Here is a 16,242-nt window from a genome sequence, read left to right on the forward strand (position 1 = left end):
TTCATATGACAATATATTCCAGATAGACAGCAAATTATGGTGCACTTAAATCAGTGACTCCATTTTATTCCTGATACTAAGAAGGCAAAACCAGAAGAACAAATTACTTCTTCTTGCAAGGTGGATAATGGAAATTAATCTACATCTACTCCCACCTCAACTGCCAGCAGCAGCTACATTTCAATAGAAGGGGAAAACTGACAGATTAGCAAGGGAGACATGCAGAAAAATACTGCAGATAAATTTTTTAACACGAATTGAAGTTAGTAGTATCTAAGAATAAATAACCATCTACCTGCTTTCAAACCAATTTTTATATGTGCATTAGGCATTAAACAATATTTCCTGTAGGCTGAAGCAACAGGAAGGAAGGCAGGTTGTTAACTTTGTATTTAAATTACCTCACAGATGCTTAAATATTGTAGTGGTGAAGGCTACATCAAAGTTTCTCATATTTAGGCTGCCTATTAAAAACCAGTAGAGAGAGATAAATTATCAGCTATAAGATGGGTTTTAGAGAAAGATGCCTGAACGTTACTCAAAGTTATTGAACAAAATGGCTGGGAAAAAAAAGCACTATGAGTTCAGGACTGAAAAATAAAAACCCCAAAAATAGAACTAAAAATAAAATTATGACTGCACCCAGTACTTAAAAGACTCCTGAAGAAGCAGATCGATAAAGCTACCGGATCCTAACTTCTCCATTTCAGCAGAAATTAGGTATAACTGGGGACAAAAAATAAACCTCTCCCTCCATACTTCATATCATCAATTATTAAGAATATGCAACTTTCAAAACTCATTCATGATGAAAAATGTTTACAATGGTAGAAAACATTTTGTTTGAATTCTTAATAAAAATTTTGATAGATGTCTATAGCACATGTTGTAATTGTTTATGACTGCAAGTGTGGTGAGTATCACAAACATTGTTTTGGAAGAGAACAAGAAATCTCAGGACAATTCCAGCCCTCTATTAGACAGACTTTTTGTCGTATTAACCATTGTTAAAACAGGAGGAATACTACTAGATTTTAAACATTCATTTCCAAGATATTAAATAAAAAAAACTCTTGATCAAGGACTTGATTTCAAGGACTTGTGGTATTAGTCTGCATTTTTTAGCAAAGGCAATTACTGGCCCTAAGATGGAGTTCTTCAGCATCAGTGAAAAGTGTGACAGCTTCAGAGAGGATCTAAAAGGGAACAATTTCAGTAGTAAAAATAATGGGAAATAAATTGGAAGGACCAGATCAGTGCAGGGACAATATATATTCATATGTGAGGTCACCCAAAAAAGGCCACAGCAAAGCTGTCACTTTCAAATTCAAATTAACACAGATCCTGCAACACTTACAACCCATGCCTTACAACTCATGGCATTGAATTTTGGTTTTCACACTAGCATTACAAACTATCATTAAAATCAGAATGGGAAAACACACCAAGAATTTCAGCCTGTGTGCTTGGGAAGGCAGTCTGAATGCTTATGCTTGGTTCCAGCTTGTATTCATCCCAACACCAAGAATTCTGTACATCTTTTATTTATAGCCTACACTGAGGCTTTGCAAGGAATCTTTTCTTTCCAGGGCTGGGAAAGGATTTATTTTCTTCCTATCTGGTATGCTTTACAGTGGACATCTCTGCTAAAAAGGTACAATATGAAAACATGACCACTATTTATAAAAACATATTTGACATCTGCATCACAGGGATTCAGAAGGGATTGACACCGTTATAAAAATCTTCATACAAGCAGGATGGTATCCGGAATGACTGAGCAGGAAAGATCATGTTACTTCTCCTTTCAAAATCTATTTTATACAGCAATTTTCTAGACCCTCCATTCAGGAAGTCTTCATAATAATTACTAATTGTCCCTTTTAGCCCAGCTTTACAGAAACCACTTCAGTCACATAACTGAAACTGTATGTGTAAGACAGCTATTCCCATTATCAGCCTTTACCTGCTCAAGCTCTCAGCTTCAAGTTCTTGCCCTGATGATTTTTTTCTAAATCTCATTAAGCAATGTAAGAGTCAAATACATAAGTGAAAAACACTTTCTGTTGTTACAGCATGCTTTTTACAACTCTACCTTCCATTATCCAGAGTGTTACAGAACAATAAGGCAAGGCCGATTAAATTAAAATTTGGATTTTTTAAAATTGTTCTATTCTTTATAATTTCCTTATTTATCTGTGGTCCACAAATTACTTTTCTGAGCAGCAATGCTAAAAGGATGCAGTTTATGGAAAGGATGGCAGACTGCCATATGGCTGTTGTACAGCTCCTTCTGAGGATACCTCGTACCTATAATCTGCATTTTACTCCTATGCACTTCAGGCACCCTTGCCTGCTTCCATTCCCCTTCATTTCAGACCTCCCACATTTTTGTAATGTGAAGAAAATGCTGAATGAGGCACTGGACATTTGGTTACCATCATCTTTTTCATGTAACCCCAAAACTGTGTGTCTTCTGGGTTACTTGCTGCATTGATATAAATCTGGATTCGTGTATTACACTGCCTAGAAACTGCAAATGGAAATTCTCTGTGAGTACTTCTGCTATTTTTATCACTAAGTGCACACAAAACTGAAACAGAGCTCCTCATATTTTTTAATGAAAAACCAAACTGACAAACACGATGCTTTTCTACAAGGAAAAGTGCAATAATGCCAGTCAATTAGAAACGTAAAAAATGAAAAGAAAACAAAGCACACTCAAAGGCAAATTTCACCCTCTTCAACAAAGTCTTGTTTAGTAATATCAGTGAAAACTGATCTACAGACCAAAAAATGTATTCAATAAAGAAAAAGATTAAATAAACCCCAAGTCTGTTATTATTTGTCATGATCAAAACATCCTGTTCATGCAGAAAATGGGTGATTATTCCTACCCAGCATGTGGAAGGGTTAGCCTAAAAGGGTTCCCTAGAAGGATAAAGGGTTTCAGTATAAAACCCCTATATAAAGCTATCTAGACTCACCAGTATCCTCATCCAATGTCCCAAAGAAAGGGGGAAAAAGTGTATATTTCCTCCAGAATTCTCATAAGAATACTTTCAAACAACACCCTAATTGATGGATGTTTATGGTGATATCTACTTATACACAAGTTTATTTCTTTTGACAGGTTTATCTAGCATGCAGTAATTAATGTATACACAGAGTTCATCTTTTATGCACCCACATCTATAAAACAAGCAACAATATCAAACAAATTGTGTGATAAATGTATCATCCCTGGTAAAATCACCTCCTCTTCTCCCAATTTATGTATGTCAAGACCTATTCCAGAAGCAGAGAACACTGAGCCATTTTTAATGGCTCTTTTTCTCAAACTCTTCTCCCTCCTTCATTCACTTGTAAAAAAATTGCTAACCATTTTAAAGCACAGAACTTCTGTATAATCACATTCACTTGAAGCTCATAATAGGAGTTCAAACCTGGGTTGGTAACACTTACACTACAGCGTGACTTTAAGGCATTTCCATTAAAATAACAGTTGATGAAATAACTACTGTGATTAGGCATTAAAAGTAGGGACATTTCACCCTGTCTGTTATGCACTGTTCAACATTTCATTTCTTCATCAGCACCATCTTGGCTCTCCTAGCCATGAAGGTGGCAGCTGCACTCATGTGCCTGTTGACTTTCTTCATAATGATCATTACTATTATTTTTTAAATCAGAAAATGGTTGAAACCATAAAAAACCTGAGTTGAAACTTTCATTAAAATGCAAGTGTTATGAAGCTCCAGATATGGTAACCAGAGAGATGACCATGTCAAAACATTTAATAGATCTCTCAGCGTCAGATGACCAAATTCACATCCATACAATGCAATGACCACTGACTTTAGTTAAGCTCACATTTATGGTCATCTGAAATGTATTTATAAGCCAAAAAGAATCTCAGTAGAAAATTCAGGATATAAATTTGGGACAGCAGGGCTATAGCTGGGTAGAAAAACAAGGGTGGAGAATTTCATGTGCTTTCTCACATGTGCCGTCTATTCTTTTGTCTTTCTCCCCTTACCTCAGCTCTGCATCTCCTCCCACCTCTTGTTTTTACCTTTGTATTTTCCTTACCACACACTGACTCCTTTTCCTCCTCCATGTCCTGCCTTCCACCTTGCCTTCTTGCTTCTTTCACCATTGTCCCAACAAATGAAATTTCCCAATCTAGAGGTCATCTTTGATATCTGAAAACCAGAAGTGCAGCAGCAGCCTGTACCTTGACTAATCTGCACCTTGTGACCTAAATGTGTGATTTCCAAACCATATGTTCCATTTACAGGAGCAGCTAAGGCCAGTAAGTCTGCAGAGATTTGACTGTTTAGGGACATTTTGCAGAGACTGAGGTAACTGGACAGAACCAGAGAACACAATGCAACACTTCTGCATAACAGACTTGGGATAAACCATGAGATATACAGATATTAAATCAAGCTTAACTTCTGACAGAGGCATGAAGCACCTCAGTGCAGGTTACAAGCACTAGGTCATTGTGCTGTGGGAGGGCTTTCTAAAAAACACACACTCTCTTAATGTCCACAGATTAATCTTTATTCTCTTCACCAAGCAGAGAAATAAATTGGTTTTTTACATTCACTTAAATGCATAAACAGGAGTAAACATGGGGAACAAAAACTATAAGCTTTCTTTGGGCAACTGAAATGAAGCCAGCGAGTGAAACAATATTCCTAGAGAGCTCCTGAGGAAGCAGGTTTTCCTTTGAAACAGACATGACACAAGCAAGAAACTGAGCATTGCTGTGCAAACTTTAGTACTGACATTGCTTATAGTTTATAATTCATAATGCAATCACTACAAACCCATGCCAGCAAAATTTTATGTCTTCCTATACATCCTGAATTAATGCTGTTCTCTTTTTCCAAGCTGAATAGTCAGCCAAAATTATCTCCACGTTGTTTCTTTAGCAAAAAAGAAGCTGAAGACAAATTGAAATATTTTTGGTATAGTTCTACTATCTTTCTGTCCGTAGGTCTTTGGAACTTCCTCCTGCTTCTCTTCAATACACTTTATTTATTGTTGAATAATAAAAAAATTATTCAACAAAATATTAGCCAGCAGAGACACTTCCACTCATTCATGCTTAATTTTGAGCAGGGATGCAAAAATATTTTTTGAGTGGAGGATGCTATCATTTCAAGTAAATTATTAATATAAACATACTTTTTTTTTTTTTAATGGTTGTGTCAAAAGTATTCCTTTTATCTACAATCACAAGTTGATACATGTCTGAAAGGGAGTCATAGTCCTACCAACAAAGGCTACTAAATGGTACATATTACAACTTCACATTTCTAGTTGCTTGTAATTTTTTCAAGCTGTTTTTTGATGACAAACCTCCCAACTTGAATAAAACACCTGTGTGAGATTAAGGCATTAAAAAAACAAACAAACAACTGCCAACTTGCTAGGGTTTACTCTCAAAAATAACCATTAGCAGAATGAAAATATTTTCGTTTGCTCCAGTCAAAAATACTGGAAACCATTATTTCAAAAATCTGCATTTTTTAAAAGATTTACAGCCAGGATAGAAAGCTTTGTGGGTTTGTGACTGTGTACACTAATAGAGAAGAGCAGCCAGTAGCCAACCCCTGACCAAGACCCACTGGACCAGCAAGGCACCGAATTCTTGCAGCTGGAATTCTTTTCCCTCACAGAATCCATCTTCTTCCCAAACAGCCACCCTGAACGCTTAATTTACACATGTTTTTCCCTGTTAGACAGCAGGCATAGCCTAGGAAATTGCAAGGAGATCTGTCCCACAGCCTTGCCAAGGAGTGCTCCAACAATGCCACGCTCCCAAGGGACTGGTCTGTGGCTGGAAGGCTCCAATTGGGTTTGTCCTTGTAACCACACAAATAGTGATTTACTTCTTTGTGTATTTCAAAAGAGTGACTGCAGAAATCATTAAAACTTCATTTCTAAGGTTGGCTAAGTACATATCAGATGGTAGTGATTTCAGCTATTATCCATCATATTGCAGATTTTGGTTTGAGGATACACATTTATAAGAAATTCCCATGCTTTTCTATACAGTCCTTGATGTAAGGATATCCAACTACAACTTGTATGTATTTTTATATTGCTCCTTTGTCCTTACAGACCTCTTCCACTGCTCTAATCTACCCATTACCTACACGACACAATTGTAGTTGTGTACAGTTTTTTCTGGTTTCTACAATTTACCTATTATTTCAAAATTTCTATGAACAGTACATCTGTAAAGCACTTCAGACTAAAGCAATAAACTAAAATAAAGACATGCCTTTAAAATGGCATTGTAAGGTAGAAGATGTATGTTTTACCTAAATAGTGACCTCATGTTATTTAGGCACAATCAGTGAGTTAAGCTGAGATATAGACTTGCATTTTCCAGCTCAAGTTTTCAAAGAAGGAACTCAAAGCAACCAACACACCAACATAAGCACACGGGGGAGGAGAGGGACAGCTGTAGTATTTTCCTGTTAAAATACACCACTATCTGAGAAAGACACCAAAACAAACTAAAGTAAAACAAAACAAAAGAAAAATAAACAGAAAAATAAACTATGTCTTGCCAAATGATACATACAGCACTATAATTTTTGAGTTTAAAGAACAGCAATGCTACTGCAAAAAACTCCTAATTCATATTAAGGCTAGATGAAATGCAAATTTTTATCTATGGCAAATATTTTAAAACAACTGATACAGGTTACATAGGTTATTGCCCATCAAAAAAAGTTGCAAATCAATATTAAGTAGTAATGTCAAAAGAAAAGTATAGTCACTGTAGAAAGAACAAATAATCCAATGAGCATTTTCAAATTTTGCAGACACAGTATAATAAATCTTAATATGTACTTCAGACCTGCTAAAAGTTAGACAAAATTTCTAAAATAGGGCTCATTTTTATGCAGATTTCCTATTCAATTTAGTGTCTGCTATTTTTTTTAGCAGGAATTAGTTGTAGTAACTGATTAATGCCAATACACCCATGTAGGACAATTAAATATTTTTTTTAGGAAAATCAAACATACGAATCAACCAGAAAACCTGAAAAACATTGCCAAATTAAACTGTGTGTTCCAAAGGGGATAATCAAAATGCTCTGAACATAAAGAATGTAATTTCTGAGGTCAACCTTAACTCCAGGTGCCAATTCAAACTATGATACCAATACAACAAAGTTCTCCCTCCAGACAAGGTAACTGCTTTTACCTTTATGTGATTTCTGCAGTGAGGTAATGGACACAGCAGAGACCCAAACAGAGTTTAATTCAAGGTTCAGATATAATTCTTAATCCTGAGTACAGGGTTTTTTTCTTTTTAACACAGCTTATGCCTCAGCTCATCATTTCTGAAACAGGATAACGCTCATGTACCTTCCAAAATACATTTCAAGGACAAAACTAATACTGACAGAGTTCAACTGCAGTGCTTGTAGGTATTTAGAAACATGTGGTAGGGAAAAAAATAGGTTTGGAGCATTTACAGTGAGAGCTCAACAATGCTCTGGTTGAATTAATTAAGGAATACCGTCAGTTTGATATTTCAAATGTATGGCTTTAGCAAAGGAAAGATACCACCACAGGTCTGATCTCCCTCACAGAGGTTTTCATTTTACATTTGCCTATCAGCTTTTCAAATTTTCTGCCCTCTCCTAAGCATGCAAACAGGACAAATTTGCTATACAGAAGAAGTTTAATATTGATAAAGGCAAAAAAGAATTTAAACTTCCCCCAAACTTCAGTTCTTAAGAATTACTACTTCTAGAAAGAGAGTGCAAAATCATAGAAGAAACATGCTTTTAAATTGGTATGTAAACCCACTAGACAAATATTTGAGTACAAGCCTTTATGCCTCCAGTTATTAAGAAAAGGCTGAGTGGATGCATTGTTATGTTACCTTAGAAGAATATATTCAGGGCAGACATAAAATTTGAATTTAAAATACACACTCCTGCACAATGCACACCATACACAAGCACATTATTAGTAATCATTTACCATGAGTTACTTCTTATTAACCTTCACGTGGCTTCATAAATATTTTCATTTTTTGTTTCCTTTAATTAATAGTTATTTGAACTGACAGAATATACAAACCATAACACAATTAAACGTTCAAAATATATTAGGCTTAAAAATGTGGTATTTTAAAGGGGTATTGTCAAACAAGAAAATCAATTCATCAAACTAAGAGATTCTAACAGGTCTCTTAATGAGAATATTGACAATAATGGTTTTCTCTCTTCACAATCACAACAAAATGACTGTCAAAAGAATCTTGATTACTGGTATTCATTCAAAAATCTTAGAAAGCTTCTTAGAGCACCCTGTAAAGCTACAGGTGTGTAAAACACATACATTAATAAATAAAACTACTTTTCTGCACTTCCCTCCATACAACATTCCAGTTTTCCATTTACTAATGAGATTGATTGGTGTTAGAATAATTAATGTTTGAAAAACCACATCTAGTGTTAGTGAATTAAGGTAATAATTTATTTCTTCCACATTACGACCATTTCAGTTTTCAAAGACAGCAAATTTTCAAATTTCTACTAATCTCACATAATCAGCATTAGAGTTTAAAATTGCCTCATAAATCTGCAGAACCTGATTGACAGATTCAATTTCTCATTAAATACACGTGGGTATAGCAGCAAAGAACAGATGAAAAGAATGGCGACTGTCGTATGGGGTAACATGAAGCATTTTGAAAACTTACCCACTTCTTAAACGCCCACTTGTTTATCTACATTTCCTGATGAAACGCATACAACACATCATTTAAAAACCCGCCCTGAAATTCAACTAGCAAACAACTGCCTTCTGTACTCTGCTAAGTAAATCTACCTCCAGCACGACTCGGGGGGATGACTGCTTGGATGATCTGATGAGGTACACTTCAGGCTATCCTCAAAAAAAAAAAGATAAAGATGCTTGGACGCTTTCCTCTTCTCCATCTAACCTTTATTGACTGACCCTTCAGTCAGCCTGCTCATGACACAAAGACAAAGCACTTCAGAGGCAGCTCCTACCCATCCTGTAACCCACACCAGCAGATGGATTGACACAGTCTCGAAATAAAACCTGTCAGCCACACAAAGATAAAGGTGTCATTAGCTGCGTGTAGATCGGTGTTACCTTCAACCACAAAGATACTGCAAATGCTCTTTGCTGTCACAGCAACACTTGTTCCACAGGCCCTTCTAAATGCAGAAAATTTCACTCTGGCTTTCAGGAAGAAATTATGTTTTAAATTGTGCTCTACTTTCTAAAACACATATAAGCGCATCTACGCAAATGCCTAACCAAGTGCATGAATACAGCAACATGTCCGTGAGAGGTGTTTTCTGAGGCAGACATACCCTTGCACTAATTACGGAATGCAGATTTTCTCCTATAAAAAGGAAATGTACAGGCAGCTCTTTGCTAGTCTATTACCGGCTCACACGCTCCAAGCGATGCAGCCGGTGATACCTGTATGCCAAACACCAGCACCAGGAGCACCGGGGGAAGCCCGGGAGGTTAAAGTTTGCCGCGGGATACGGGAACGCTCCCGCGGGCCCCGCTCTCTGGCGTCAGCGCGGGCGGTCCGTGCCCGCCGTGCGGCCGCTGCCCGAGCCCGCGCTCCGCCACCCCCGGGCGGCCCGGACCCCATCCCCGCCGGGACCCCCATATGGCCGGGACCCCCACACCGCCGGGAGCCCCACCCTCCTAGAAACCCCACACCGCCGGGATCCCCATCCCCGCCGGGACCCCCATCCAGCCGGGACCCCCACACGGCCGGCCGCGCACCTGAGCCCGGGCGGCCGCGCACCTGAGCCCGGGCGGCCGCGCACCTGAGCCCGGGCGGCCGCGGGAGCCGCCCCGCGCCCCCAGCCCCGGGCCCGGCGAGGCGGGGGAGCCTTACCCGGGAACTGCTGCGGCGGCGGCGGCGGCGGCGGCTGCTCGTCCTCGCCGCTCTCGGAGTCGGTCTGCATGGGCTCCTCGGCGAAGTTGACCCCGCGGGCGTCGGGGGGGCCCCGGCGCGGCGGCTGAGCGCCCCTGTCATGGCCGGTGCCCGCTCTGCGCCCGCTCGGCTCCTTCTCCGCCGCATCCTTGGACGTCGCCGCCTCCTCCTTGAGGCGCCCGAAGTACTGGAGGGCAAACTCCAGCAGGTCCCCGGGCTGGCTCCGCAGCACCTCTACCGTGAAGCCCTGCAGCAGCTCCGTCAGCCCCGCCGGGATGGAGATGCTCATGCCGGGGCCGGCCGGGGGGGCGCAGCCCGGCCAGGAAGGGGGAGGGTGAGGGGAAGGGGAGAGGAGAAGGAGGAGAAGGAGGAGGAGGAGGAGGAGAAGGGGGGGAGAGCCCGGGGCCGGGGGTCGGCGGCCCGGGGGACGAGGCGCGCCCGGCGGATCGCCCGTGGGCAGCGGGAAGGGGCGGGCGCGGCGCAGGTGGGAACGGGCGGGGGGCGGGCCCGCGGGGGGCAGCGGCTCCGGCAGCCTCGGCGGCGGCGGCGCCTCCTCCCCCCGCGCCGGGGGAACCTCGCGCACATGTGACCCGGGAAACCATGACAACCTCCCGCCGGGGACTGCGGCCGCCGCGCCCCGCCCGCGCCGCCGGGAGCCGCGGGGCCGCGCCGAGGGCACGGCACGGCATGGCACGGCATGGCACAGGGCACGGCGCAGGGCAGCGCATCTCTGCCCCCGCACGGGCTGCCCTGCCGGGACACGGCCCCGCCGCCCCCGGGCTGCCGGGGACCCAGGCATTGAGCGCCTTCTCCCTGCGGGGTGTCCGAGCATCCGCCCTGGCGAGCGGCGGGGATTCCCGGTGAGCGGACACGGCCCCGCTCAGGGAAGGACCGCAGTGCATGTAGCATCTCATAGCTGGTTACTGCTGTGCTTTTTCACGGCCATGCACCACCTTAAAGCTCTTCTGCACATCATTTATACGCATAGAAGTGCTGTCGATTTATATTCATCTATATTATTTAGGATGGGAGGGGTGATGTGGTGCTAGCAAGAGCATCCTGTTTGCCAGCTGATTGTTTAAGGTCCACGAAAAATTTAGCTGGAGAAAGAAACAATAGTTTAAAAATGGAGGAAGAAGTCCAGTTTACACACTGCTGAGTGCCAACGCTCAGCGTAGACGCTCTTCCAAGCCATGCTGCAGAGACTACTTAGCGCAGTGGTAAGTGGGTGCTGCTTGTCATCACCAGGAAGCTTAAATGTTTTAGGTGGAGTAAGCAGCAATTACGGGTGCCATGTTTTCCAATGCTTCACTAAACGCTTCTTGAAAATGAGGTCCGTGGAATGCATGAGAACCGCATCCCCCTCAGGTTTGTTATCACCTCTGAACACTGGCCAATGTATTGGGGTTCCAGAGAGACTCCAGCTGGAGTCTTATTTTTATGCATCAAGCAAATTAACTGCTAAAATGTCTAAGGCTGCGACAACATGGCTGTTTGATAATTGATTTCATTAAACATTCAGCATTGCTCAAATGGTCTTGCAATGAGCTTCATAAGGGCTTAGGGTGAGATAAGCAGTCAAATGTGAGTTTGTAGTAGCAAGACACTCAAAAACCTGACCTCGAAAAAATAAGGTGACAGCAAAATACAGCCATCTCTGTGACACTTTTCACACAGATAGGGATATCTAAAGCTTTAAATTGAATTAATTTCCAAATGGAACACAGTTCTGGTTGTGTATGTGTTTTCAAATGGAGCTTGGTTCACAAGTTGGATCTTCAAAGTGTTACAGACCAGGTAAATTAGTGAAGTGAGCAAACCATGCTTGCGTGGGTGATATTGCTGCCCTGTAACAGGCAGGAGGTACCTCTGCAGGTTGAGCTGTGGAATACCTTCGAGCAACATCTTGTAGCTTCATTTTACACTGGAGGCCATTATAAAGTTCTTTTTTGAAGTTCAATTTGCTGTTCTTTAGCACTGTCCTGCTTGAGGAACCTCTTCAAAGTCAAGCTAAGTCATCTGGGGGCAGACCAGGAGTTCTCCCTGGACTGCAGAAGGTTGCTGTGATGTCAGGCTCTGAGAACTGCTGCAGTGTCCGGGGGGCTGCCAGCACACCCCCCTTGATGCCAGGCTGCAGTGCTGGCATGCCCTGACCACAGCTGCTGTGGAAGCACTGCTGGTGCAGCACAGCCCCTTCATTAAAATGGCTGAGAACCAAGTGCAGCAGGAGAGCTGACACCTGAACACCGTGGACACGTGCAGAGCTTGGTCACTCTGCAGGGTGGCTGAGCTAGAAATGCCAGATGGGCTCATTCACAAGTTTGGGAGCTTAAAAACCTTCTCACACCACTGATAGATTGATCTGTTTGTGACCAGGCTGAGGCATACCTAAGATTCGAGGAAGCTCCCAGGAAGAGAAGTGTTAGTAATTAGTGCCTGGAAGGCACTAGGTGTCCTGTGAGCATATAATATTCCATTTAATGGAGTCTTCCAGGATTAGAAGAGATGTCATCCCTGAGGTTTTCTAGTACCCAGAAAAGGCAGTCCTTTTTTTCTAGGAATTTACCAGCAGCATAGTGTCTTTTGCCATCTAATCAAGGACTCCCCTACTTTGTCAGACTCTCATCCTCCCAGACTTAAAATGAGATCACTTCTCTGAAGACATCCTCAAGAGCCAGCCTTTGATGTTTTTATGCAAAACTCAGATAATTTGAATAAGAGATTCCTAAGTGGCAGAACTCTAAAAAATGCTTCTTTCTAAAAATGTTTCAAAACAGCCCAAAACATTTGTGTCTGAGAAACTTACCTTGAGGTTTGTGTACCTCAAAGGATGGCAGCAAACTTTGTAGTTCAAGTTGGTGTCATCTAGTTTCCTTAGATGCTTTCTGTTCCAAAGACTTTGTATTGATATTTAAATTGCTTTTAAATCCTCATAAGGAGGACAGCTGTCGAAAATATGTGTTATGTCTAGCAGAATGAACAGTTAGATAGAGTATTGCTTCACACCTCTCCAATGAGTTTCATTAGTTACTACTAATTTTTGTGTGCCATTCTAGTTCAGCTGTAAATATCTTCTTTAAAAGAAAGAGAATATACAACCTACAGAAATCCTTCTGTACTGAAAAAGGATTAGGCAGAATATTCGCCTCACAATTCCCAAGGAAATAACCCAAAGACTTTGCTATCTCCTTTCCTCCTAGCCAATAGATGCAGTTTTCATAACACACTGCTTACCTGCTTTGCATGTCATTCTTGTCCCTTCACCTGGTTTGAGCAGTGAGAAACTAGGTGATTAGAGCTAACAGGTGAGAAATAGCAATAGTCTCCCACAGGACAATTCCAGACAGTGGCTGGGAATACTTTGTCAGAGCTCAGAGAATGAGATATTTTCTGATCACATGGAGGACAATGAGCGGAGTGCAGAACAGATGAGTGTTAGACTTTCAAGCTTTGTCTTTACCAGGGGCAATGCAAATTTAGTAAATTTAGTAAACTTGACCTAACAAAGTCCATCCACCATCCAACTGCAAGCCTGTTTTTTTTCTGCCAGCTCCCAATGTTTTGCCTGATAAGAATATTTTTCGCCAGTCCTTCCCAAGAGCTGCTGCTGAACAGCCCCGCTGCGGGGCCCTGTACAGAGGGGCAGAGGTGTGCGCTGAACATCTGGGGTGTGCACCAGGCTGAAGCCCTCTCTCCCCTGAGCAAAGTGACTTGGCAAGCACACCAGTGGAGTACCAGCCTTTAAATCCTGCCCTTTGTTACCTCTGTCAGGCAAGAGGGACTGTTACTACTGTGTCCTTGCACCACCAGCTGCACAGCTAGCCCAGAAAGAAGGGATCCTGATCTCATCATCTGTAACAGTCTCTCTCAATTTGGCAACACAGTGGTTCTCCATGGAAAGAGTTCATATTGTACTGGAGAAACACACGGCCCTCTGCCTAATGCAGGATAGTAGGAAAATACTCACATTTGTGTTTGGAAGGTGTTACTCCCTAAATTTCCAGTTTGATTTGTGTTATCACAAATCTTTTGTCCAGACTTTTGAAATTTCAGATAAAGATGCACTTTGCATACTGCATGCCAAAAAAGCTGCTGCCCAGAAGTCATCTTCAAATCCCAACATGTCTTATATTTACTTCAAAATCTTGTCACCTATAAGGTAATGTTTTTTCTTCCTTCTTTTTATCTGTCTATTCTTGACTGAGCGATAGTTGGTATGTAAGTTTAGAACAACCACAGCTCATACGAATAATCATGTACCAATCATGTACTGATCTTCCAAAATACCTTTAAAATTGACTTTTTATTGACTTTCTTTCTTTCCTTCTCAGGTCCTTCTGGCTTAGTAGGCAAATCTTGCTTACAGAATTTTTTAACTAACTCTTTTAATGGCAATCACTCAGCAATAAATTTTCCAGCAATAACAAAACTTGTAGTTGTGTAGATCCATAGTTTCACACTTTTCTCATTCGAATGATGTCACCATTTGTAATACAATAATGTCACCATTATTGTATTACAAAATCATTAACAAACCCAAATCTTTTTTTATCAGAAAAATATTCAGTTCTATAAACAATATAAGAAACTAGTGCCTGTAATGCATGAATGAAGTTCTAACATATTCCCTGTGATTCTTCCTCAACTGAATCTTCTCCATTTCACACCCTTTATTCTACCTGTGCTTATTGTTCTGTGGATTCAAACCCCTAAACTCCCCAACTGCCTACAGTAAATCTAGAATGGCAAGAACCAAGTAGGCATTTACATACTCAAGAAAAATTGGCATTATTTATGGCAATGAGGGTTTTCCCTGAGCAAACAGAAAGGCCACGTTCAAAACTTGGATGGAAGAAATCCATCTGAAGAAGCAGAATAGCAGCAAAGCAGTGTAAATGAAACATCCCCTGCCACTTTCAGTACCAATTCACAATCAGTTTAACCAGATATACAGTTTGAGGAGTTTCCTGACACAAAATGGCACCTGCTGACCCAGGAACAAGTGTTCATTTCCTCTCCTTTCCATCACCTTTTAGGCACTTATAGTGCTATGTAGTCAGTGGAATTAAATGCTTGATTAGAGCTGAGATGATGAATCATGCTGTCAGGGAGAAGAGCGCAGAAGTCATGCTCAGGAGGAGGAGTATCAGATTATCAGCAATTCAAATTCTAGTTGGCTTATGTTGGTCCTGAATTCAAGTGTTCCATCCACCTCATCTACCGAGATATTATGTTCAAAAGAAATGCAGAATATCACATATTCTAACCTCAAGTCCCTTGCTTTTTCACTCATCCTAGTCCTTTTTCACCCCAAACTGTAATTTCCAGGGAGTATGAGCTTTGTGACTTATTACAAGTTCTGTTTACAAGTGTTACTATTCAGTAAATGAACAGCTGTTGATTTCCATTGAAATCTGTTGTTTGTCGTCCTTGATATTTAGAAACTACAGGATACTGTCTCTTAGAAAAGTGCTCCTTTTTATGTGCCTCAATTTGGGCTCTCATAATCACCTGTAATTTCAGAAAAATGTGACTAGAGTTTCTGAAGTCAATATAGTGAGTGCTGAATTTGTCATTAAAAGTAAACCTTCTCATTTTAAAAGCAATGAAATAAAATGACAGTGTAGATGTAGTAAACTTCATCTATTTTGAGGATCTTATTTCGTTTGATGCCCTTACAAATTTTATAAAAATGGCACTATACACTGTCAAGACAACCTGTTAAATGGCTAACAGAGACATCTCTCCAAATAGCTAACAACAGAAAATCATCATCAGATGGAGAAGTTCCCCAGGAATTGGCAGGAGGCTGCTTCTGTTCAACACCTCCTGCAGTCACATGGGAGCAAATATAAATGTTGCTGATATAACTTCCAGATGACACAAAACTCAGTTGAGCAGTGATGTTCCTGAGCTCAGGGAAGCATGGAATGATCTGGATGACTTGTTCATTTAAAGAAAATCGTACTCTACAAGCTCCTTATTAAGTCATTGACTTCAGAAGAAAGAGGTTTCTACAGAATGGAAGAATTTTAGCTTGGAAGGCAGTGTTTCTAGAAGAGTTTAGTGATCAGAATGTAAAAACAGCTTTACTCAATTTCTCGTGTAATTCTACAGACAGAGGGGCTATTGAGATTTTTGCTTGTTTCAAGAGGGAGATCAAAAATAGGAGTGAGAGATCTTTCCTTTATAAAGCACTCCTAAGACCAGTAAAAAAAAGTACAGATATAGTGTTTGTGTTCAAAAGAATATGGAGACATGGAGACG

At 41.2% G+C, this 16,242-nt stretch overlaps 1 protein-coding gene across 1 annotated transcript in view; it reads right to left on the reverse strand.

Annotated features, from left to right (window-relative positions):
• PRKAR2B (protein kinase cAMP-dependent type II regulatory subunit beta) overlaps positions 1–10,547 on the reverse strand; it is a 75,429-nt gene extending 64,882 nt beyond the window's left edge. Inside the window, exon 1 of the mRNA XM_074540053.1 lies at positions 9,937–10,547. Within this exon, the coding sequence (XP_074396154.1) occupies positions 9,937–10,264 (328 nt within the window). The 5' untranslated portion in view covers positions 10,265–10,547. The remainder of the gene's footprint in view (positions 1–9,936) is intronic.
• Positions 10,548–16,242: the final 5,695 nt, after the last annotated feature.

Source organism: Zonotrichia albicollis, chromosome 4, assembly GCF_047830755.1.
Source record: "Zonotrichia albicollis isolate bZonAlb1 chromosome 4, bZonAlb1.hap1, whole genome shotgun sequence".
NCBI lineage: Eukaryota > Metazoa > Chordata > Aves > Passeriformes > Passerellidae > Zonotrichia > Zonotrichia albicollis.